Raw genomic sequence first — 26969 nt, 5'->3', positions numbered from 1 at the left:
GAGACATTCACAGAGGGAAAGCACCGATTTCTTTAGAGCAGAGACTCAGACTCAGTAGCCAGATGAGCAAGCGTCACAATAGACTTCCAAGTCCACCTATACCAGAGGTATATTGATAGACAGAGCCATTAAGCTTGGGAGAGCTAGATGCCCACGTCTATCAGGGTCACCACCACATTTGTGCCTTCTTCTGCTCCTCCGCTTGGATGGTGAGTACTTTCCCTTAATGGTATTCAGCTCTTCGAATATGGATGGCTGAATTTCTCTTTCTTCAAGCTTGGTCCGGGAGCACATGTCTTCCAACTCTTCCTTCAGTTTGTCGATTTCTTCATGGTAGAATATTCCTAATCCTCTGATGGATCCTCCGTCGGAGACCTCTTCATGGGTAGAGGTGCTCACCCCACACCAAACAGCAAGTAGAAAAAGCGGACCAATGGATTCAAGTGGCCAAAAAAGGTAAACATGAAGCCCCGACTCCCACATCTATCATGAACATGACAATTGAGGAAGAGCAAAGGAGAAAGGCACGCACGTGTTCTACACGTACGACTCATGCAGACAAGTTACTGAATATAGATGGGAGAGCACATGCAGACAAGTGACTAGATGTCACAAGACCGGCACCACCTGCCAACGCAAAAGAACAGACTGAACAACTTTAAGCACTTCAATAACAACTGAAACTGAAAGAGAGAGAGAGAGAGAGCACACGCGACACAGAGTGGCGAAATTCCACCCCAGAGAGCATTGGCCCCAAACCTTGGCACCCCTTTCGGTATTTCTTTATATTACTTGAACTCAGTACAATGCTGATACTCCATCCTCTGCACCTCTCGCGGAGCATGCCAGAGAATGAGCCCTTGGCCTATGAAAAGCGGTTTACATGAAAAGCCTTCAAACTCAAAAGCATATGGTCCAAAAGCAGATGCCCAAAAGCTGCCAGCGTGATTTACGGAAATCCGTACAATTGCCACGTCAGCACTGTCAGTGCGAAATCCGTAAATCCGTACAGTTGCTTCCACGTCATCAGCTCCACGCAGATCTTTGTGTGTGTGTGTGTGCACGTTGCTTTATTTATTCTTTAAGTCCCATGGGCCCCATCGAACGGGTCCCAAAAGTTGGTAGGAACTCTTCTTTAAAAATAGACCCACTCAATGAAGATCTGTAAGTTGGTGAGAACTTCAACTTCTTCTGCTACTTCTAGTTTAGGCCCCTCGGCCGAGATCTGCAAGTCGGCTCCGTTCTTCAGTGGCTTGACACGTCAGCAATTTGTGACACTAGAAATGAGCACAGTAACAGAGGTTAGGAGGAGCAACAGTGTTATATAGGGAGGTGTTACACCCTATCAACCAAGTGGTTTGCAAAGATGAGAGTGCCCGAAATATGTTGGTCAGAGTTAGAGTGGAAGAGGGTTGAGCTCTCTACATTGGTATATGTTACTTCCTTCCTAACACATCTCATTATGCTTTGCCTAAGGGGCAGTCACCATACATGACACTAGATGAGGATATTTGGGAGTTATCAAGGGATGGAGATGCCATCCTACTCGAGGATTTCGATGCTAGGACAATATGCTTTGCCTAAGGGGCAATCACCATACATGATACTAGACGAGGATATTTGAGAGTTCTCGAGGATGGAGATGCCATCCTACTCGAGGATTTTGATGCTAGGACATGTCATCAAGCATCCTTCTTTGACACTTCGAGAAGATGTTGTGAGAACTAGATTCCACAGAGATGGGGCTCTTCAGGACATCAGAGGATGTTGAGGTGTTTACAGAGTATGGGAGATACTTGATTGAGATGGGTTCAGCACATCGATTGGCCATTTTGAATGGCCTTGACAGATACTCCTCTTCATGCAACTTCAATTGCTTCCCTCATAGACATGGAGCTAGCACTCTGGATTATGTTTTGGATCCCATATCACTTATATCACGCATTCAAGACTTATCAGTCAGGCCTAGACTTGATGTTTGGCCCAAACCTGCTAGAGTGGTTGTAGATCATTTGGTTGTGCCAAAAATCTGCATCTTATTTTCGGGTACCATATTTATGAGGTGCTATAGGAGGTCTCTTAAAACGGATGTCACATAGTGATGACTTGGCCTACCAACTAAAGAAGACCTGCTTGAAGCGCACATACGTGGCCAAATTGACGAGGACTAGTTCTTGGCCAATAATTGAAGACGTGGCATGACTGTACAGACAACCCAAAATTCGTCTCACGAACATGGAGGCAATACGGAAATCCCTAAAATTTGGAGGTTTCTTTTTGGTTGCCAGCTTTTGTATTTGATGCTTTAAGGGGTTGGGGCCTTCAAATATGAGCCTTGGGGCCCTTTATGGCAGTCTACCACGTGTAGATTGCAAAGAAGGTGCTCCCCGGCCATTGTACCTTGTAGCAATATTAAAGAAATACCAAAATGGGCACCGAGGTTTTGGGGCCAATGCATTTGGGAGTGGAACTCCGCCACTCCATGTCTACTATGTGAACTCTCTCTCTCTCTCTCTCTCTCTCTCTCTCTCTCTCTCTCTCTCTTCCGGATCCGCCAGAGCCATGCTCACACACATGTGCTTTCTTTACCACCGAGATGGTAAAGAAGGACATTGACAAGATGAGGACTAGGAGAGCATATGATCACGATGGCCTAGTAGTAGAGCATTTTATACATGCCAAAGATCTGCTGGCAGAGCTTCTAACAGTGATGTTCAACTGTGCCATGTGAGAGGGTCTACCTCATACTTGGAGTTTGTCTACTATCGTACCTATCTTCAAGTCAGGGGACCCTATGGAGCTTGGGAACTAGCGCACTATCATGATTAGACATACATTGGCACGGTTGTTTGCATCCATCCTTGAGCAGTAGTTGAGTAGATGGACACAGAGAGAGGGTGTACGGGCAGGTTTCAGGAAAAGTTTCTCTACTCTTGATCATATTCTGACACTCAGAGCCATTACTGAGTAAGGGAGATCACATGGGAGACGGCTCTATTGTTGCTTTGTGGATGTCCGCGAAGCCTTTGATACAGTGCCCATAGCTAGAGTGATGCGCAGACTGCAGGAGATGGGGGTACCCACCACAGAGTTGATTTGGGGGATCATGGATCTATACAAGTCAGTGGTACGCACTCCAGAGGGGATTTTTGATTTGGTTCACTCCACTATAGGGGTGAAACACGGCTGCCCGCTATCTTCTACACTATTCGGCATGTATGTGGGTGAGGTTTCTGACTACATTGAGAGGGATGGTGATAGAGGAGCACAACTGGTAGGGACATGGATCCCACTATTGTTATATGCTGATGATATTGTGTGGATTTCTAACTCCCCAGAGGAGATGCAACGTCACTTGGATGCTTTGTACACATTTTCTCATGATAGTGGATTGTCTGTTAACCTGGGGAAAACCAAGGTTATGGTGTTTGACACCACACCACAGTGGGTCAAGAGTCAGCACCCACATTTAGATATGGCCAGGAGACGGTGGAGTATACAAATGCATACACCTATCTTGGGGTAGTCTCCAGTGGACCTGTGTTTTCATTGAGGAGAGCAACAGAGACTAGATTGACGAGAGCTTATGCACCCTTAGGAGGATTGGAGAAGATGTGTTCACAAGTCGAGGCACTTACTAGATCAGTATCCTTCATGCACAATTTATGGGACCTCCCCAGAGACATATGCTTGGCTTGCCCTTGAGTCATCCCGTAAGCTAGCGCTACAAGGGGATACAACATGCTGGTATGGGCGGATGACATCATGGTTTCAGTCACATGGTTTCACCATGGATAGACTGCCTCCGTTCTAGTATTCCTTGGATGCACCCTTCCCATCTCTCACACGGACATAGATCACTAGACTCATACGTAAGGATCTGACTCAGCTAGATACCAGGAGCACATGGATACAGCCGACAGAGGAGTGGGGCACGAAGATGGCTTTCTATAGAGAGCATCTTTTCCAACTAACATAGGATGGATATGTGATCACACCAGCCTATATGGACACTCATTTATCCCATGGGATACGATGTGCTATTGGTCGGATGCGCATATCATCGCATCAGTACTAGCAAAGGCCAGGATTTGCTAGTTGTGTCACATAGAGCCAGAATCAGAGTTACATCACATTTGTCATTGTCCGATTACTATGAGAGACGAGGCCGCTTTCATTGTCTATTTAGAGAGGGCTTTGGACTGTTGGCTAAAGTCATGAGATATCAGGATCAGAGATGCCTCGGGTTGTTTTTGTTGCGCAGACACAGGGAGTGTCTCTTGAGGAGATCAGGTAGTGGGAGACATTCACAGAGGGAGATCACTGATTTTTTTAGAGCAGGGACTCAACAGTCAGATGAGCAAGCTTCACAATAGACTTCTGAGCCCACCTATACCAGAGGCATATTAGTTGACAAAGCCATTGAGCTCGGGAGAGCTAGACGCCCACGTCTATGAGGACGACCACGACCTCAACAGAGGCTCCATCAAAGGATCATGACTATTCTAGCACGCACATCTAGTACGACTATTTACAGAGGTGGACATTGACGATGCTCTTCAGGGACCGATGCAATACCGAACATCCTCAAGCATTGATGATGATGATTTTAGTTTCATACTTTATTTCATTTTATTATGTACCCAGACACTGTATTAGATCTACCAAGATTGTATCAATTTGGTCTCATAGGTCATTTTGGCCTTTTGAAGACATTCAATATAAAATTTCATTTCATCTCTCTCTCTCTCTCTCTCTCTCTCTCTCTCTCTCTCTCTCTCTCTCCCCTATTGTTTTTGAAGTGCTGAAGTTTGTTCCAGTTTTGCTCTCTTAAGCTGGCACGTGGTGCCCCCTATGATTATAGTGGTATTAGAGCTTCCGTCGTTTGCTATCTTGACAAGAAAACCTGTTCTACCAGAACAGACAAATGATCGCATTTCTTGATTCTACCAAGTACTTACACCTCCTTGATGAACTTCGCGACATCCTCTCGAAGCATCCTTATCAAAACCTACCTATTGTTTGCAGAGCTTCTAGTAGTTTTTGAGCTAAACGTTGCAACCATTGATGCCTCACGGTTTATGTCATGAGGACGTGGGAATTGCTAGCTTGAGTTGTCGGTTTCTTTCCCATGATTTATGTTTAACTTTTGGGACCCTCTTTTTGAAGTTGCAAATGCCCGGACATTCTATGACCAGTGTGAAACGGCCGACGACCGAGAGTTTCACCCGCAGTCTGGAAGGGAAGGTCACCACGATTTGGTCGGGCCAATCGGCACAAGAATCCAAGCGGTGTCTAGGCTAAATTCAAAGTCATTTAGGCCCCTCGTGACACTCATAAGTTGGTGGGTACTAGGAAGTTAACTCAAAAGAGGCAAACTGGACACATGGCGGCTCCAGATGCAATTGCCAGAAGCATTAGCAAGAGGGGGCTGATTTCAGCTCATAAGTGTGCTACAATGTGTATGAGTAATGGGTACAGGTGCTCACAGCTTTAATGGAAAGCTTGCCTTCTCCCTTAGTCTATGTAGCGCGACGATTTGCTCTCGCGCATCTCTCTCTCCCCTTTGCACATATGGTAATGCCCCTCTAGTTGGGCTTTTCAGATGACCATGCACAATTATGGGGCTTTATGCGCGTTTGCCAAGGCAAGAGCCTTTTGTACAGGAACCGGAACCGGATCCGCTAATTGCTAATCCTCTTCAGGGATGCACAGTTCTATCGCGAAGGAATGCAAAAACAAAGAGTTTTCTCACGTGAAAACTCGTCCGATTGGAAAGGGAACTGTCCCATTGCATGTGGGAGCCTCTGAGACACGCGTAGACGTGTTTGCTCTGCCCAAAATGATGCGAAACAGAAAATTACAGCCTGCTGTGTTTTCCTGCAGGTTTAGGGTTTCGCACCTAAACGGCAAGATATCGCCAGGAAAGCCTCGGGAAGGCCTTGGGTGCTTGTACACAACAGTTTAAAGAGATTTCCCGTGAGGAATCTCGTCTAATTCAAGGGGCAAGTGACCCTACAGGTGTGAGAGCTCGAGGGCTACCCAGAAAAGTGATTGGCACACGAATCGGAGCGCAAAACAGAGAATTACAGCTTGCTGTAATTTTTTGCAGGGTTTTGGTTTTGGTTAGTTTTGATGCCTACAGGTCCCAAGAGCTTCGGGGAAGCTAGGGAATTACCGAACAGGTGTTTTGGCGCAAATTGGAAGCCAAAAACAAAGATTTTAGTGTGCTGTAATTTCTCGCCAGGTTTTGCAAAGTGCTCTAAAGTGCGTGGAAAGTCAATGTTTACTTGGGATTTTGTCCGTGGAGACTTCTACTGTGATTATGTTGCAGAAAACGGGTTAGAGTAGGGGAATTTCAGCCCGATATAAGTGAGACAACTTGTAGAAGTTTACAGGTTTTTCTCAAGTACAATAAGAATAAAGAAATACCGAAAGGGGTGCCAGTCTGGGAGGCCAACTGGGTGTCGTTGTCTGCTTGGTAGCGCTCTAGCTGCTAGGCCGTGGTTTGTCTTGAAGCGTTGAATTCCAGTCACACGCTCCCTCCTCCCCGCCAGTACAAAGTGCAAGGGCGGCTTCTTGACAGCCCACACGATCTTCTATTCCTCTTGGGTCTGGGGAGTGTTCAGTTGTACTTGGAATCCTAAACGACATGCATCGGTCTGGCAGTGTTTAGTTGTAGATGGAAACCTTTGAATGATGTAGGCTGTGGTCTGGGGAGCGTTTGATTGTACACGGAACCCTTTGAACGATGCAGACTTTGGCCTAGAGAGCATTTCGTTGTATTTGGATGTCTTTATGTTTTGTGTTTGCACAAGTGGATCTCTGTCATTTGTAAAGCATTTTTTTGTTTTCGAATACTTGGAGCATGTCTACTATTGTGCCAGGAGACCCCATGATACCGGGAATTACCGTACTATCATGATTGGGCACATGCTAGCGAGGTTGTATGCATCCATTCTTGAGCAACAACTGAGTAGATGGGCAGAGAAAGCAGGCATTCAAGTATCAGGCCGGGCATGTTTGATGAGGGGTTTTTCTACTCTTGATCATATCTGACACTTCGAGCTGTTATTGAGGAAAGTAGAATCACATAATAGGAGGATTTACTGTACCTTTGTGGATTTTCGCAAAGCATTTGATGCGGTTCCCAGAGCTCGACTGATGCAAAGACTACAAGAGATGGGAGTACCCACATAGCTGATCTAGGGAGTCATGGCTCTATAGAAGACAATAGTGGGGCAGGTTTGTACTCTCGAGGGGTTATCTGAGCATATTCACTCCACTATTGGAGTGAAACAGGGATGCCCACTCTCTCCTACATTGTTTGGTTTGTATGTAGATGAGGTTTAACATTACATTGAGAGGGGAGGCGACAGAGGAGCACAACTAGCAGGGACATGGATCTGATTACAATTATGCACATGATATTGTGTTGATCTTAGATTTGCGTTCAACACCATACAACAATGGGTCAAGCGATCTGCACTGACCTTCACATATGGTTAGCAAACAGTTGAGTATACAAAGGCATACACTTATCTGGGAGTGGTCTACAGTGGTCCAAAGTTCTCCTTGAGGACAGCAGCAGAGACCAGACTCACGAGAGCATATGCAGCTTTGGGGAGCATGGAGAGGGTGTGTTTGCAGATTCAGTTTCAGGAACCTCAAACGAAGCTCTGGCTATTTGACACATTGATTACTTCAACTATGCTTTGTGGGGTGCAGATATGGGTACCAACATTAGACCATCATAGCTGAGCTGGCAGTACTGATGGATGGAGATGTATGGAGAGGCCTCTGGTCTCTATGATTTCCCAAATGATTAGGGCCAAGGCCTTTGTACTGCACGAGATTATTCGTGCAGAGCGTACTGCTCCCCCTTTGGTCATAGAGGCACTTACCAGATCTGTCTCTTTTATACACAATATCAAGGATCTCCCAAAAAAAAGATACGCTCGCCTAGCTTTGGAGTCTTCTCGACAGCTTGCCTCACAGGGCACACATCTTGTTGGTTTGCATAGATGACATCATGGTTTCAGCTATGTGGATTTCGTATGGACAGACTACCCCCCTTCCAGTACTCGCTGGATGCACCCTCCTTCTCCCTCACACGGATAGAGATTACCCGCCTATGAGACCGGATTTGATTCAGCTAGACACCAAGAGAATGGACAGAGCCGACACGAGAGCTTGGCAGGTAGATGGATTTCCACAGAGAGCCACTATTGGTCAGATGTGCACATCATCGCATCAGCTAGAGATGGAGACTGGCAGATTTAGGAGAATACCAGCAGAGGCCAGGATTTGTCAGTTGTGCAATATAGAGCCAGAGACATAGTTATATCACATATGCCATTGTCCAGTATATGAGATACGAGGCCACTTTCACTGTCTATTCGCAGAGGGCTTTGGACCACTGGCTCGAGCATGAGATATCAGAATTAGAGATGCCTCCGGCTGTTTTTGCTAGAGCTGCGTAGCCACAGGGAGAGTCTCTTGAGGACATTTTCACAGAGGGAGATCACTGACTTCTTTAGAGTAAAGACTCAGCAATCAGAGGAGCAAGCTTCAATCAGACTTCAAAGTTCACCTATACCAGAGGTATATTGACTGACACAGCCATTGAGCTTGGGAAAGCTAGACACCCACGTCTTCGAGACATCGATGGAGGCTCCATCACAGGATCAGGACTATTCTAGCACCGTATGGGAGACGTCCAGTACGACAATTTAACGAGGCGGACATTAACGATGCTCTTCAGCGACCGATGCAGTACATCCTCGGACAGCGCCTGATGCTACGCATCCTCGGACGCTCATCTTAGCTTTAGCTTTTAGCTTTTATTTCTTTTGTACCCAGACATTGTATTAGATCCACTATTAGTTTGGTCTCATAGGCCATTTTAGCTTTTGGAAGACGTTTAATATAACATTTCATTTCATCTCTCTCTCTCTCTCTCTCTCTCTCTCTCTCTCTCTCTCTCTCTCTTTCAGTTCTTTTTGATTCCGGACATGGTATCAGATTCACTATGTTGTAATGGCTTGGTCTCATAGGTCATTTTGGCCTTTTGAAGACGATAATATATCATTTCATTTCTCTCTAATAACAAGTCTTGAGTTCAACTCTCCTCGTCGGATCGAACTTTAAGGTCTCTTGGGATAGTTTCCTACGACGTTAAAATTCTCTTCTTCTTCTCTCTCTCTCTCTCTCTCTCTTCCACCAGTGATTCCCCACCAGTGATTCCCCACCAGTGATTACTTCTACGGAGATATGGGGGCAGTATGCAGCATCATTATACACTGTACCTGGACAGTCACCACCACCAGATCCACCATAGCCATGTCCGGCTACGAGCACCTTCTTTACCACTGAGATGGTAAAGGAGGCCATTGACAGGATGAAGAGCAGACGGGCACAGGATCATGAGGGTTTGGTAGCAAAGCACATTATACATGTTGGGGACTCGTTGGCAGAGATGCTTGCACGGTTGTTCAACTGTGTCATGTGCAAGGGCTTTCCTGAGTCTTGGAGATTGTCTACTATTGTACCTATCTTCAAGACAGGAGACCCCACAGTGCCGAGGAATTAGCGTACTATCATGGTAGGACACACATTGGCACGGTTGTATGCATCCATCCTTGAGCATAGGCTGAGCAGTTGGGCAGAAATTATGGCCATACGGGCACCTGGACAGGCTGATTTCATGAGCGGTTTCTCCACACTGGATCATGTCTTTACACTCAGAGGCTAGAGCTATCATTGAGGAGGGTCGAGCACATGGTAGACGGATATATTGCAGCTTTGTGGACTTCCGCAAAGCTTGACACAGTACCGAGGGCCAGATTGATGCGCCGACTTATGGAATTGGGGTACCCACAGAACTGATATGGGGGATTATGGCATTGTACAGTTCAGTGAAGGGTCATGTACGCACACCAGAGGGGATATCTGACATAGTTCACTCCACTATCTGAGTGAAATAGGGATGCACATTGTCCTCTACTTTATTTGGTCTGTATGTCGATGAGGTCTCTGATTATATTGACACAGGAGGAGATAGAGGTGCTCAGCTTGCAGGGACATGGATCCCTCTTTTATTGTATGCTGACGATATTGTGTTGTAACGAACTGCTGACGTGTCAAAACCCTGAAGAAGGGGGCCAACTTGCAGCTGTCAGCCGACGGGCCTAACCCTAAGAACAAGTAACAGAAGAAGAAGTCCTACCAACTTATGGGGACCCTATCCGATGGGGCCCCAAGTGACATAAAGGATTAAAATAAAGCAAGACCCGCACACACGCAAAAATTGGTGACGTGGTAGATTTCCGAAAATTGCGTTGACATGATGACGTGGCAGGTTGTACGGATTTCCGCGTTTTGTGCTGGCTAATGACGTGGCAAGCTGTACGGATTTCCATAAATTGCGCGGGTAGCTTTTTGGCTTTGCTTTTAATCCAGATGCTTTTGAGTTTGAAGGCTTTTCACTGTAAATGCTTTTTAGGCAAGGGCCTTTAAATATGAGGTTAGGGCTCATTCTCTGGCATGCTTCTTGGAGAAGGTGCACAGTCTAGAGTACCGGCTTGTACAATGTTGATGCAATATAAAGAAATACTGAAAGGGACGCCAAGGTTTGGGGCTAATACTCTCTGGGGTGGAATTCCACCACTCCGTGTCGCGTGTTGTCTCTCTCTCTCTCTCTCTCTCTCTCTCTCTCTCTCTCAGTTCTGTATTTAGTGGTGTTAAAAGTCTGTTTAGTCTGTTCTTTTCTATTGGCACGTGGTGCCCGTCTTGTGACAGTGGTATCAAAGCATCAGGCGTGTGCTTTTCTGAAAGCATATCGGTCCCACAAAAGAGCAGACAGAGCTATTGGAATTTTATTCGAGGTATCTTCGCCCTCCAACCTGGATTTATTAGCCACTTCCACCCTTACTTCATCGCGCATCGGGCGCACTCCCGTCTTCATCGCTGTGTCTTATAGGGCATAAGCCATAAAGAACCCAAGATTTGAAATCCCCCAAAATTGGCGCCCCTTTCGATATTTCTTTATTCTTTAGGAGGGTAAATTACAAGGTAAGGTCCTGGGAATCCTTCACGTGTATCCACCTAGATACCATTTGATTTGGCCAAATTTCGACAGCATGACAGCCCCAAAACTTGCGCGAAACCAATTCCCCTGCTAGAACTCCCTTGCACTGGCGTATACCCTTTGATTCTTGCCCAAAAACAGTAAATTCAGCACGCTGTATTTACTGGTTTTTGCCCTGTTTTCAGCCCCAAACAGTCCCCTAACTGTCCTCTGCCAGTGGGGCACGATTCCCAAGTGTCCTGGCGTCCGTATGGCTGAAAAACAGTCAAATTACAGCGCATACACAACGCTGATTTTGCACCTGTATGGTGAGGTTATGACCCTCACCAGTGCCTGCTTTGGAGTAGCAGTTAGCTACCCATGTTCCTGCTCAAGGAGACTCTTGCCTCAGCACGAAAGCATGAACCCACACAGCTGTACATCAATCAAATGAGGAGCCCTCTTGTGGGGCATCACATAACTGCACGTAGGGGAGAGAGAGAGCAGTGTGTAGTGTGCAGGGCATCACTCCTAGCACCACACTGTACATGAGAGGGAACGGAAGCACTCCATAGCTCTTAACCTGTGACAGATTGCATAATGAGGCCTTCCGAGCTTAAAAATTCAGCGCCCATTTTTTTGGAAGAGGCAAGTGCATGAAAATGAGACACTTGGCGCATTTACAAGCATTTTCCTATTTCAGGATCGCCGCTTAAAAATATCCCAACCGACACGTCAGTTGACTTTGCGGCAGAGTTATAAAATGTTCCCCTAGTCATACCGGAGGTAATGACGCGAACACATTTCACGGCCCAAAATAGCAGTTCCCTAAATTTTAGGAGATGCTTCAGTTGGGCTCCCACTGGTCTTCTGACCATCTATCCTCATTGGGACCGCATCCAAAAGTGCAATGTGGCCCAACTGTCGAATACTTTTTGTTGGTAGTCCCACCTTGACTTTACGCCTTAATTGAGTTCACTTCCTAGTATCCACCAACTTGCTAAGTGCGACGGGGGGACCTATATGATCTTGCTCTGAGCCTAGACATCCTCTTACCATACGAATTCCTGTGCCGACCACTTCCCGTCTGCGGCCCGTCTGCGGGTGAATCTACCGTTCACATTGGCCATACAATGTCCGACCGTTTGCTACTTCAAAAAGAGGGTCTCAAAACAAATAAAATAAACCCCATTGGAAAGAAACCAACAACCAAGGTTAGCAGTAGCCACATCCTTGTGACATGGTTAATAACTGCCACGTCCTCGTGACATACCCCCCTCTTGAAATCGCAAACGTCCTCGATTGCATACCATAAATACACGCCACTGATGATCTTGTGCTATTAACACTCTTTTATCATCGCATGTATCCGCAAGAAAGGTCATAACATACATAGATACAAATGACTTAATGAGGCCTTCATACTTTTGCCATTTCCATCTATGGCACTCAACTCATATGTACATTTGATGTACTAGCTCTATCATTACCCCTCCTTTGCACACGTTGGGTTGGGGCATAAGTAGGTTGTAACCCAAAGGCTTCAAGGTAAAGCTGCAATACATTTGGTGACTCTGATAGCTCATGCTCTTCCATCCACTTTGCATCCATAGGCGGATAGTTCTTGAACTTCACCAAATAGCGTCTTGCAACTTGTCCTTTAACTTTTCTGTCCTTATGTGCCAAAACTTGCTTAGGTACCAGGATCTCATAAGTTCCTCAACTTCTGGCTGATCCTCAACTGGCATATCTTCTGGCACATCACCCATTAGAAGACTCACGTGAAACACATTATGAATCTTCCATGCATCGGGCAATTTCAGCCTGTAAGCCACATCGCTGACCTTGTCAAGCACTTGAAAAGGCCCACAGTAACGCATGCTGAGCTTAGGAAACAGCCGTTCCTTGCCCTTCATCTTCTTTAACCTTGCCTTTTCGAACCTTAACAGAACCCAGTCACCAGGTGATAGAAGCAATTCACGACGGTGACGATCAGCAACCTTTTTCTGCTTTGCCTGAGTCTTCTCCAAGGCAACTTTAATCTTCTTATACATCTCATCCATGTTCTCAACATATTGATCTCCTTCAAAGATCTTGTCCTTTGTATGCAAAATGGGAGGAACCTTTTTGCCGCCTTCAACAATCTCAAAAGGTGCTTTGCCAGTAGACGAATGCACCGTATTATTGTACACATACTCAAGCATAGGCAAATACTGTTCCCACTTGCCCTTATTATCTGACACATAGCATTTCAGCAGATCTAAGACAGTAGAATTAGCCTCTTCTGACTGTCCATCAGTTTGTGGATGAAACGAAGACGAAAACTTGAGCATAGTGCCCATGTTCTCAAACAATCCTCTCCAGAACAAACTGGTCATTCGAGGATCACGATCACTGATAATCGATTGTGGCATACCATGGTACTTAAACACATTGTACATGAACAAGCGTGCCATCTGATCAGATTTTATCTTCTTCCTGACAGGGATAAAATGAGCCTGTTTGCTGAACCTGCAGATAATGGTCCATATACCATCATTCCCTGTTGGCGTCCTTGAAAGATCAAAGATAAAGTCCATAGCAATGCTTTCCCATGGCTTATCCGGAATCGGCAGTGGTTGTAACAACCCTAGTGCCTTTTGCCTGTCAAACTTGACCTTTTGGCAAACTATGCATGCTCGCACAAAGGCATCCACATCTCTCCTCAAGGTAGGCCAATAGAAGAACATCTCTACCGCTTTAACTGTTGCATCAATGCCACGATGCCCTGCATACGGTGGGACATGACTCTCTTCCATGACCTTATGTCGCAGTGGCCTAGTGACACAAAGTCTGCCATGCATCATCATAAAATCATCTCTGAGGAGGTAGTGCTCGTGATGTTGCCCCTCTTGTAACTGTTCAAAGATCCTTGCAAAATCTTCATCAGCAGTATACTATTCCTTCATGTCATCTAACTCATGATGATAAGGAATTGACACAGCTGAAATTTGTGGCTTTCTTGATAACGCATCAGCCACAACATTCTTCTTGCCTTCCACATGCATAATCTGGAAGTGGAACATGGAAAGAATGTTTGCCCATCGCATATGCTTTTCGGATAACTTTGACTGTGTCAAGAAGTATCGCAAGGTCTGATGATCTGTTTGGACAACAAAATCAACACCTAAGAGGTAGTGCTTCCAACTAGAAAGCGCATGAATCACGGCCAAGAGCTCTTTCTCATAGACTTGCATAGTCCTCTCTGGCCCTTCCAAAATTCGGCTTTCATAAGCTACTACCCGTCCATCTTGCATTAGCACTGCTCCGATGCTACTGCCACACGCGTCACACTGGACCACAAATGACTTCCTCAGATCTGGCAAAACAATAACTGGATCTGAAGTCAACTTTTCCTTTAAGAGACTAAAAGCTGAAATCTCTTTTTGGGTCCATCTGAAAGTGACCTCTTTCTTTTGCAATGCGTGAAGAGGTGATGCTATCTCTGCAAAATTTTTGATAAACCTTCTATAGTAGGAACACAATCCCAAGAAGCTTTTGACATCGTGCACAGTCTTCAAGTCTGTGCCATGTCTTGATAGCTTCGACCTTTGCGGGATCCATTCTAACACCATCCTTTGAGACTATGTGGCCCAGAAAGTGGATCTCTTTGAGGAAGAATTCACTTTTCTTAGGATTGACAAGTAACCTGTGACTGCGCAGCTCTTCAAACACAATGGTCAAGTGACGCCTATGCTCCTCTTCATTCTTCGAATACACTATCATGTCATCGAAGAACGTTCTAACAAACTGTTGATGCGAGCGGAAAATCCGGTCCATCATTCTGTTGAACGTGGCAGGAGCATTTGTTAGCCCAAACGGCATCACTAGAAACTCATAAAGACCAAATGTCATTCTAGTCTTGTGCACATCCTCTGGCCTTATACGAATTTGATGGTACCCACTCTTTCTTAAGGTCTATCCTACTGAAAATTGCAGCACCCTCTAAACGATCGAGAATATCATCAATTCTAGGAATAGGGAACCTATTCTTGATGGTATTCTTATTCAACGCACGGTAATCAATACACATGTGCCATGAGCCATCCTTCTTTTGCACTAGGAGCACTCGGGAGCAAAAGGGTGAAGAACTAGGCTGAATCAGCCCCTTCTCTAATAACTCCTCAACCTGGCCCATAATCTCTTTCTGCTGCGCCGCACTAACCCTGCAGGGAGGTCTAATTGGTGGGCTACACCCTGGCACCAAATCTATCCGATGGTCCTCAGGTCTCTGTGGCGGCAATTGCGACGGTAATGAATCAGAAAAACAGTCACTAAACTTTTGCAAAAATGCTGACCTTTCTTTATCTAACACAGATAAATTTGACTGATCACTATGTGAGACATCACGTGCAAAAATCAAGTACACAGAAAGACGATTCTTTATTACAGAAGTGATAGCAGAAGCAGATACAATAGGGACCGACTCTCCTTTAAGCTTTACATGCAAGATGTGAGTTTTGCCCCTATGCTGTACAGTGATCTTTTTGTTGTAGGCATCCAAGACTCCATGCACTCGGAACATCCACGAGATCCCCAACAAGGCGTCACAACCTTCCAGCGGCATGATGTAAAACTCTTCTGTGTCCACATACGACTGAATATGCAGACACAGCTTTCCAATGATGGGAGTAACACACTCTGAGTGGCCAGGACATGCCAACCCTGCCTCTGCTGTGTACCCCATCTCTCCAGCTCTGATGCCCAGCTTCATAGCTAACTCTGGTGAGATAAAGTTGGCTTTGGCACCTGGATCAAAAAAGATGAGTGCCGTCTGATCCCTAACTTTACCCCATGCCCTGCATAACTCACTGGCATCTGTGCTAGGTCTGTCACCCACCATGTCTGGCACTAAACCTGCCGTGGGTTTTGGCTTCTTGCCTTTCTGGTCTTCTTTATCCTCTGAGTCAGCTGGCCTTTTCCTTTGTGGACAATTGATAGAAAAGTGACCAGGCTGCTCGCATATAAAGCATTTGTTCTTAGCCATTAGGACCTTCTTTTCCTCGAGCGACTTGCGCACAAAAGGCTTCCTTTTCTGTTTCTTTGCCTGCGCTCCAGAAGTGCCGGCTGAATCCTTGTCTTTGGTGGCCTTTTCTGACCCCTGTGCGAATCAGGAGCCGTTTTCACAAAGGGCTTCTTCGCTGAATTTTTCTTTTGCTGCCCTCCTTTGTCACTGCTCGGAAATCCATTGTCCTCTCCTTTCAACAAGGCAAGACCAGTGTTCGCAACTTCCATAAGCTGAGTAAGAGTAGCCACTCTGTTCTTTGTATAGTAATCGCGAAGCCCTTTAGGCAGCCCACAACAATACTTCTCTATCTGCTCTGTCAATGGCACAAATCTGTAGGAGGTCACTGAGAGTAATGCTTTACAAAACCTCCTATTGTACTCCAGCAAGCTCTTGCACGAAGCTGCAGTAAGCTGGTGCCAATCTGTCAAGATGTCGGCTTCAAATTCATTTGATAGCCAAGCAGATGCAAACATTTGCTTGAAGTAAACCCAAGTGGCGGGTGCCTGTCCTTGCATTAACAATGTTGTCCACCATGTAAGCGCATTGTCCTTTAAGAAAGTGGCAACTTTCCTGACCTTCGAGGCCCTTGTAAAATTCCCTCCCGCATAAGCTGTATCAAACTGCTGGAGGAAAGTGAGTGCCTTTGTCTTATCCTCGAAACCACTGAAGGTACTGAACTTTACCGCTGCACCACCTTCTTTGTAAGCCTTCGGCTTCTCTAGTGCCCCCAAATTGTCATACGCAATGGTCTGCAACATGGGCACTGTAGTAGGCATGATCGGCACGCCTTGGCCATTCACATTTTGCGTCAGAGGTGCGATATCTGGCTGCTGTCCAGAAAAACCAACCATGCCAAAATGACCCTGTGGCACCCCAAACTGGCCGTGGTTGCTCTGAAAACCCTGTTGCATGCCGATACTACCATACATGGAGTTTGGCATGATGCCTTGCATACCCCCGAACACTGTTCCTGGCATGTACGGCTGACTTCCAGGCGCATAACCAGCCATACTTTGGAACACTGATCCACCCCCGAAATACCTAGGATGTACCGGGGGTGGTGGAAAAACTGACTGCATAGCCTGGTATCCAGCTCCCTGTCCATTCAAGACAGCATGCTGGCTATGAAAGGTGGCGGGCTGAACTGGCATAACCTGTGGAATAGGCGTTCTAGCCACCTGTTCAAGCACGGGAGGAACCTGCTTTGGAGCCCCCGACTCCACAACATGCGAGTGTTCCCTTTCCTCCTGCGCCACATGAAATACCAGGGCTTGAGCATCAACAAGCTCCGTATGCGGCGTAGGTTGCCTATTTTGCTGTTGCACTGGTGGCGCTTGCAAGAATTCCATAAACCTCGGATTCTGCACCAGTTGCGAAACGACATTCACCGCGGCAACTAACTGAGTCTTGAACGCATTATCCTCAAGTTGCCCTGTCATAAAGCCCTGTACTACTGGAGGGACATTCACATTGACAGGAGGTACAGACTGACGTGGCCGTGAGCTCTCGCCAATCTCAAAAACCATAGGAATCTCCTGCCTGTCCTTTGAAGAGGAACCCTCTTCCATAATTCCCTTCCCCTTGTCGGCCATAGTGTAATCCCCGCGTTCCTGCACTCTGTGTCTTTACCCTAAACAATCCAGGCTCACTCTTTAAGGAAAAAGTGATTGATATCCCGGCAATGGAACCATGAAACCGGCCCGTAGGGCGGTAGGCGTTGGCTTTCACCTGAAATTCTTTACTTTAAACACACACAGAGAGCACTTTGCAAAGGAGACCTGTAACGGGAATTAACACTTAATCACACACACGGCTGGGAAGCTAGAATGCTCCGAGCAGACGCCGACAACTTGTAGGCCCTAAAATTGGTGCCCCTTTCGATATTTCTTTATTCATTAGGAGGGTAAATTACAAGGTAAGGTCCTGGGAATCCTTCACGTGTATCCACCTAGATACCATTTGATTTGGCCAAATTTCGGCAGCATGACAACCCCAAAACTTGCGCAAAACCAATAACCCTGCTAGAACTCCCTTGCACTGGCGTATACCCTCTGATTCCTGCCCAAAAACAGTAAATTCAGCACGCTGTATTTATTGGTTTTTGCCCTGTTTTCAGCCCCAAACAGTCCCCTAACTGTCCTCTGCCAGTGGGGCACGATTCCCAAGTGTCCTGGCGTCCGTATGGCTGAAAAACAGTCAAATTACAGCGCATACACAGCGCTTATTTTGCACCTGTATGGTGAGGTTATGACTCTCACCAGTGCCTGCTTTGGAGTAGCAGTTAGCTACCCCTGTTCCTGCTCAAGGAGACTCTTGCCTCAGCACGAAAGCATGAACCCACACAGCTGTACATCAGTCAAATGAGGAGCCCTCTTGTGGGGCATCACATAACTGCACGTAGGGGGGAGAGAGAGCACTGTGTAGTGTGCAGGGCATCACTCTTAGCACCACACTGTACATGAGAGAGAAAGGAAGCACTCCATAGTCTTAACCTGTGACAGATTGCATAATGAGGCCTTCCCAGCTTACAAATTCAGCGCCCATTTTTCTGGAAGAGGCAAGTGCATGAAAATGTGACACTTGGCGCATTTACAAGCATTTTCCCGTTTCGGGATCGCCGCTTAAAAATATCCCAACCGACACGTCAGTTGACTTTGCGGCAGAGTTATAAAATGTTTCCCTAGTCATACCGGAGGTAATGACGCGAACACATTTCACGGCCCAAAATAGCAGTTCCCTAAATTTTAGGAGATGCTTCAGTTGGGCTCCCACTGGTCTTCTGACCATCTATCCTCATTGGGACCGCATGCAAAAGTGCAATGTGGCCCAACTGTCGGATACTTTTTGTTGGTAGTCCCACCTTGACTTTACGCCTTAATTGAGTTCACTTCCTAGTATCCACCAACTTGCTAAGTGCGACGGGGGGACCTATATGATCTTGCTCTGAGCCTAGACATCCTCTTACCATACGAATTCCAGTGCCGACCACTTCCCGTCTGCGGGTGAATCTACCGTTCACATTGGCCATACAATGTCCGACCGTTTGCTACTTCAAAAGGAGGGTCTCAAAACAAATAAAATAAACCCCATTGGAAAGAAACCAACAACCAAGGTTAGCAGTAGCCACATCCTTATGACATGGTTAATAACGGCGACGTCCTCGTGACACCGTACCACCTCGCGCTCCACCACTCGCCGAGACCGCCGCTAGAGTGGGTGCACACGTGCATCTAGCGACTCCTTTGCGGCCGACTCCCCCCCGCACGCCCAACGGCCGCGCCCGCTGCTAGGGTGGGTGCACACGTACATCTATCTCCCCTTGCGGACGGCGATCAAACATGAGGAAGACGAACGATAAACCCGATCCCCTAGAGAATGCCGTTCAAAAATGTAAAGAGGAAACGACGGAGACCATTACAAAAATGAACCGTAGTCTCTGGGGCACAATAAACATACTCGAAGGACGTGTGCTGATCCAAGAGAGCAAAATAAGCACGCTGGAAGACCGAGTGACGACCCAAGAGGAAGAGATCGTGTCACTCAAGAAAGAACTCGCCGAAGCCCGATCAAGAAACACACTGGAAGAGGGCGAACTGCAACCCTCAGTAATCGAAGAAATCAACACGATCAAGGAACAAGTACGGGCCATCAAAGAGGGAGAAGAACAACACAAAGAAATGACGACTTCTTGGGTGGATGTTCTTACCAAAACCCAACAGAAGGCAGACGAAGGCGAGAAATGGATCAAGGTGGCCAAGAAAGGAAAAGACAAGGAGATAACGCCCACGTCCACACCCAACAACATCATTAACCAGACACTAGAGGAGGAGCAGAGGAGAAGGGTGCGCGCTTTACATGTAAGAATTTGCGGTCTTAAAGACAAAGGCAATGTGGACGAAGAAGTAAAAGAACTCACAGCCTTGATGGGGATTCATGAGCCCACACACACAAGGGCATGGAGAGTGGGCAACATAAAGAAAAATGGAGGCAGTGGAGAAACCTCAAAAGAAAGAGCACTCATCCTCCGTTTTCCCTCCATGGAGGCAAAGAAGTCATTCTTGAAGAAAAGACCAACTCTTAAAGAGACTGACATCTTTCTCGCGGATGATCTCACCCTCTCGCAGATCGCTCATATGCAGGAAGTAATGTCGGAGATTAGAGCGGCAAGAGGAAAAGGCAAGATCGTTTTTTACCGAGACGGAAAAGTGGTAATAGTTGAGCGACGCTCCACATGACGGTGCAAGTCTTATGGGACCACATTCAATGTACCTGCCTGGAACTGCAATGGATCTATGCGTCTTGATGTTTTGAGGACAGCTTTACTGGAAGAGACATCATCTTCTACTCTGAGACACACCAGGCCCCTGGGCAATCCATGCCTCACATCAATGGATACAGGTGGGAGACAGGCTACAGATAGGAGACACGCTCAGAGCACAGAGGGCGGGGCTCGGGAGGAGTGGCAGTGTTATTTAGAGACGATCTGCAGCCACTGATACATATAGCCCGCAGGGACGAGCGGGCTAGGTACATGTGGGTGAGACTGAAAGCAGAGACAGGCAGATACCTCTATCTAGCTATCTGTTACTTCCCCCCAAGCACATCAGTTTATGCACCACCCAGAGGACAGTCCCCTTTCTCTATTTTGGATGATGACATATGGGAGTTCTCTAGCGACGGTGACATTATCATCCTCGGGGACTTCCCGCCCATCACCAGGCAGTGTTTTATGATACTTCAAAGGAGATGCTAAGAGAGATAGATGTGGCAGAAACGGGCCTTTCCAGACTATCACACGATATGGAATATACTGAGTATGGGCGACACCTGATAGACATGGGCACTGCACATGGATTGGCCATCTTGAACGGCCTACAGAGATTTCCTGCTCCGGGAGGTTTTACATGCTTCCCACACAGACATGGAGCCAGCACAGTGGACTTTGTCATGGCACAACCGAACCTCATCTCTAGTATCCAGGATCTCACAGTTGGGCCCAGACCTGCCGGGGTGGCAGTGGATCATGCTCTGGTGTCACTGACCATCTCCTTCTAGTTCAGTGTAGCACACAGGTCACGAGTAGCAGCCCCTACTCGCTACACATTCACAAGGGAGACGGACTCTGTATACATGGACGGAATCTACAGACGCCTATGCACTGAGGACCCGGGGCGACCTCTGGAGGAGCTAACTACTATACTGACACAGACATTACAGGAGGCAACAACAGAAGCATACCCACACACCCAGCCTGAGCAGAGCCGCCGATCTGGGAGCATGCCTCAGAACAGCTGGTACGATGAGGAGTGCCGCCAGACTAGAGCCAGACTTCAGAAGGAGGTGCTGTTGGGGGATGTTACTCACAGATAGTCACAGATGAACTTCCGACGCCTGGTGCGGCGGAAGAAGAGGGCTTTTTTGGCTCGGCTTGAGCAGGATCTATATTACCTATTCTTGAGTCAAGACTCGCGCGAGGCGTGGCGGCCCCCCCCCCCCCCCCCCCCCCCCCTGCTATTTCCTCCACGGAGACCTGGGGTCAGTACGCATCATCTTTGTACACAATACCTAGACAGCCGCCCCTCCCCAACCCCCCTGATCCATGCCCACACACATGTGTCTTTTTTACCGCTGAGATGGTGAAAAAAGCTATTCACAGGATGAAGACTCGAAGAGCATATGATCATGAGAGCCTAGTCGCTAAGCATTTCATGCATGCCAAAGACTTACTAGCAGAGCTTCTAGCAGTTATGTTTAATCATGCCATGTGTGAGGGCCTACCGGACACTTGGAGCCTATCTACGATCGTACCTATCTTCAAATCAGGAGACCCCATGGAGCCTGGGAACTATCGCACTATTATGATTGGGCACACACTGGCAAGATTGTATGCATCCATTCTTGAGCAACAACTGAGTAGATGGGCAGAGAGGGAAGGACTGCGGGCAACTGGGCAAGCAGGATTCAGGAGAGGCTTCTCTACTCTTGACCACATCCTAACACTCAGGGCCATCATTGAGGAACGCAGATCTCATGGGAGACGGATCTACGGTAGCTTTGTGGACTTCAGTAAAGCTTTTGACACAGTACCCGGAGCTAGATTGATGCGCAGATTACAGGAAATGGGAGTACCCACAAAGCTCATTTGGGGGATCATGGCATTATACAGATCAGTAGTAGGGCATGTACGCACCCCGGAGAGACTCTCAATACCGGTTCACTCCACTATTGGGGTGAAGCAGGGTTGCCCGCTCTCTCCTACTCTTTTCGGTATGTATGTGGATGAGGTTTCTGACTACATTGACAGGGACGGGGATAAAGGTGCACAGTTGGCAGGGACATGGATTCCACTTCTGTTATATGCGGACGATATTGTGTTGATCTCCGAATCCCCAGAGGGAATGCAACGCCAATTGGATGCTTTGCATACGTTTGCCCACGAAAGTGGTTTGTCTGTCAACCTTGGTAAAACCAAGGTTATGGTGTTTAATACCACCCCACAGTGGATCAGGAGATCAGCACCTACATTCACATCGGGCCAGGAGACTGTGGAGTACACAGACGCTTACACTTACCTTGGAGTGGTTTTTACTGGACCCACATTCTCACTCAGAAAGGCAGCAGAGACAAGATTGACTAGAGCCCACGAAGCATTGGGTAGATTGGAGAGGATGTGTTCGCAGGTTCAGTTTCAAGAACCCCGGACGAAGCTCTGGCTCTTTGACACCTTGGTGGCCTCAGCATTGCTCTATGGGGCTGAGATATGGGGACCTTCATTGGATCACCACGGGAGGCCGGGTCGCACAGACGGATGGGGGAACATGGAGAAACCTCTCGTCTCTATGATCTCGCGGCTCATTAGAGCCAAGGCATTTGTACCACGGGCCATTATCCGAGCAGAGCTGGTGGCCCCCCCACTGGTGGTAGAGGCGCTCACCAGATCAGTCTCCTTCATAAACCGCACATGGGAACTTCACAGAGACAGATATGCTCGCATAGCACTTGAGTCCTCTCGACAATTAGCCATACAAGGAGATACAACATGCTGGTATGGGGAGATGACATCATGGTTTCAGGCGCATGGGTTCAGCATAGACAGGCTGCCACCATTCCAGTACCCATTGGATGCACCATCTCTCATTCTTACACAGTCGGAGATCACCAAGCTCATCCGCCAAGACCTGACTCAGCTAGACACCAGGAGGACATGGATACAACCAGCACAAGAACTGGGCACGAAGATGGCTTTCTACAGAGACCACCTTCTCCAGCTTACGGAAGATGGTTTTGTGATGAGACCCAGATACATGGATACCCACCTGTCTCATGGGATACGGTGTGGTATTGGCCAGTTACGCACATCGTCTCACCAGCTGTGGATTGAAACCGGGAGATACAGCGGAGTACCAGCAGAGGCCAGGACATGCCCCTTGTGTAACATGGAACCTGAGACAGAGCTGCATTATACATGCTGCTGCCCCGTCTACTACGAGATACGAGGCCACTTCCATTGCTTGTTCAGAGAGGGTTTTGGACCGCTCTCAAGAGTAATGGGATACGAAGATCAAAGATGCCTGAGTTTGTTCTTGCTCGAGCTGCGCAGACACAGAGAGAGCCTGATGAATGGCGAGGCTAACCAGTCTCAAAGACGGATTACAGACTTCTTCAGAGCAGACACGGGCCAGCCGCAAGAGCTCCCCCCCGTCTCACACCAGAGGCACACTGATTGACCGAGCGATTGAACTAGGGAAATCCAGGCGCCCACGACTGCGCAGGACTACATAGCATCGACGGAGGTTACGTCAAAAGATTCAGAGCACGCTGGCCAGGCATGCACGACGCCCGGTCAGACTACTAACCATGGAGGAAATTGATGAGATTCGCCAATGACCGATGCTAGATCTTTTGTGATTCAGCTATCCCAACTAGCCGCCCATTTTTGCTTAGTTTTCGGCTTTAGCTCACATCGACCAATCTAGAATCCCATAATATATATCTTTGTTTTGTACTGTTGTTTAGGTTATTTTGTTACTCTTGACTTTGTATCAGATCCACCACCTTGTAACTTTCTGGTCTCATAGGTCACTATGGCCTTTTGAAGACGTTAATATAACATTTCATTTCATTTCTCTCTCTCTCTCTCTCTCTCTCTCTCTCTCTCTCTCTCTCTCTCCCCCACGACTGCGAAGGACTACACAGCATCGACGGAGGCTACATCAGATTCACCACCTTGTAACTTTCTGGTCTCATAGGTCACTATGGCCTTTTGAAGATGTTAATATAACATTTCATTTCATTTCTCTCTCTCTCTCTCTCTCTCTCTCTCTCTCTCTCTCTCTGTGGAAGGTAGTGCAGAGGCTAAGGAGCGCACTCAGAGGTGGAGGGAAGCCAGCAGATGCTTGTGTGCGTCCCTTTGAGGATAGCAGCACTCAGACAAGTGCTAACGAGCTCCTGAACAACAAATTTCAGCAAAGGGGACTCGCTTCGACACTCTGTAAGCAGGCAGATAACAGAAGTAATCCCTCTTGCACAGAGGAATACGGAACGAGACAAAGATAGCAGTTTCTGGCTACAGGTACATTAAATTTTCAGCCACTGAGCTAGGGAATACCATGCATTTCTCGCATCAGAATAGTTCCGGGATAGAGAACATAACAAATTTCTCTGGTACATGTGTTTTGTAAGAATCCGTTGATAAACTAATAGGAAAATCTCTTGAAGGGACCCTTTCTCTTCATTGGGGGGGGGGGGGGGGGGGGGGGGGGCAGGGTAGGTAAGAAGTAGAAACAGGTGTTGGAATCACGATCTGAGATATGATGTGAGATGAGACAAAATGTGTCAAGAGGTGCTTGGGGTAGGGTTTGTAAAGGTGCAAGGATTTTTGAAGTGAGTAGGGGTTCAAGCCTCATGCTTGAAACAAAAACAAAAAGTGGCGGTGTAGATTCAAGCATAAGAAGGCAGGAAAAGAGCAATAACGCACCACGCCTGTCTGCTGGAAAACACAAAACATGTGCTAGGCCCACCAGCTGAACAATAAACATACAAAGAACTGAGCAAGAACCAACCAGACTGCAGACAACAAGGTCTAGATTTTCTCGGTATTCTCTTTAAATCTGTAAGCCCTCAGATCCTTATTCTAATTTTATGTGCACATTTACTCTTTGTACTTGACTCTTATGTACAAAGAAATTGCAAAAGTGGTAACCTACAAGCATTGAGGGCACGAGTATTCTAAGAGCCATAAGAACCAAAATAGGAGAAGAGATATTCTACCTTTTGATGGCATAGCTTTTGGGCATGACGATGCAACTCCCTAACTTTGTCTCTTTGATCCTTCAAAACATCAAAATTCCAGAAGAAAGATGAGACTTAAAATCACGCGTGAACTGAATGAAACATGTTCCTTTTTCTGACCCCACTTATTATAAGCTTGTGCATCTCGACAATACCTCAAGGGATTTGATTTCCACCTTGATTTTATCATGGTCACAAGAATTGAGTTGCTCAAACCTGACAATCAAAAACCACTCTGCCTTCATTTACTGGAATGGATAAAGCATGTCATTTACCCTGGTTTAATGACATATCATGTCGATAGATATTTGAAGGGTCTGACCTTAGAGACCAATCTAACCGTTGAATTTTGTCTTCAAGAGAGACTCTTTGATTTCTAAGAAGCCGAAACTCCTGTATTAGTATGCACAGACTCAGAGCCAAGAGAAGGAACACTTTCTTATACGGAAATGCATGTGAAATGTTAAATCTAACAGACCCAGCCCTTGAGTAAACTATGTTCTTTCCAGCATCTATTCTGTCATTCAAATAATTTATTTTAGGGTGCCTAAAGAAAAATCTGCTACCTTTCTCAGATGAACGGTTTCATAAAACATTTGTAGCTCTTTGTCCAGTTCTGGGACTACAAGCATGGTCCTCCAACCTGCACAGAATGTGCAGTTTATGTGCTGACTTATCTATTCCTTATTGAGTAGATCATGAAATTGCAGCTTAAAAAAGGTTACCCAGTTCTTTCTTGCTTCGAAGTATGTCACCATAAATATGGTCTCCCACGTACATCACCTGGAATCTTAAAAAGCCTATGCTGTAAGACCCCCATGGCAACTTCCTTACACTTCCACACACACAAAGGCCATGGAATTGGTGACTCCAATTAACAGCTACAGAGGACATACCTGTGAGCCTGCTTCAATGGCTAATAGCTTGTGTAGATGCCCAACATTACCTCCCTGCAGGTTTTGTCAAATCAGTTTTAGAAAATGTCATCAACTGTGTGTGTGTGTGAATTTACAAGTGGGAAACCTCAAGTCGAGGAAAACCCACTACAAATAAGAGTTACAAAAGACTAAGCACCGTGGTACTCCCAAAACTAGAAACAATCAAAGTAAATCCTATAAGATTCTAGAGAGATGTCTCCCGCATCATGAGCAAAGTGAAGTGCCTCTCCAAGCGAGAACTTGCAGTAAGGAAAAGGGTCAATTTCCATGCCATGAAACATCTCAGAGTTACGTTGATGCCATATGCTCCACATTACCCAAAATCTGACCCAACTGAAGAAAACCTTAAACGAAGCCTGTGGCTGTTGGAGCACTCCAAAAATCCAGAACCGTCTGTGAGAGATGCCGGATGGAAACCGAAGGCGCAGCGCAAAGGATACCTGCTTGATGAAAGTCCTTGAGCAGCGGCAATCCCAAACTAGATGCGTCACCGTCTCGTCACACGCACGACATCGGACACACCAAGAGGAGGCGATGCGCCGCTCATGCAACATAGTACCAACAGGTAGAGCCCCCATCATACATCTCCATAAGAAAATGCGCTCTTTGAGAGGAAGATGATTCT

At 46.8% G+C, this 26969-nt stretch overlaps 1 protein-coding gene across 2 annotated transcripts in view; it reads right to left on the bottom strand.

The window, feature by feature from the left end:
- Positions 1 to 26969, bottom strand: part of LOC147446090 (uncharacterized) — a 111832-nt gene that overhangs the window by 8603 nt on the left and 76260 nt on the right. For both annotated transcript variants that reach the window (XM_086525408.1, XM_086525407.1), the window contains exons 10-15: positions 26303 to 26356; positions 26132 to 26189; positions 25973 to 26049; positions 25729 to 25799; positions 25562 to 25622; positions 25386 to 25445 (exon numbers count right to left, since the gene is read on the bottom strand). In XM_086525408.1, the coding sequence (XP_086381534.1) occupies positions 25386 to 25445; positions 25562 to 25622; positions 25729 to 25799; positions 25973 to 26049; positions 26132 to 26189; positions 26303 to 26356 (381 nt within the window). The remainder of the gene's footprint in view (positions 1 to 25385; positions 25446 to 25561; positions 25623 to 25728; positions 25800 to 25972; positions 26050 to 26131; positions 26190 to 26302; positions 26357 to 26969) is intronic.

Source organism: Adiantum capillus-veneris, chromosome 12, assembly GCF_014529385.1.
Source record: "Adiantum capillus-veneris isolate H3 chromosome 12, ASM1452938v2, whole genome shotgun sequence".
NCBI classification, from domain to species: domain Eukaryota; kingdom Viridiplantae; phylum Streptophyta; class Polypodiopsida; order Polypodiales; family Pteridaceae; genus Adiantum; species Adiantum capillus-veneris.
This window is presented reverse-complemented; position numbering and strand designations above follow the sequence as displayed.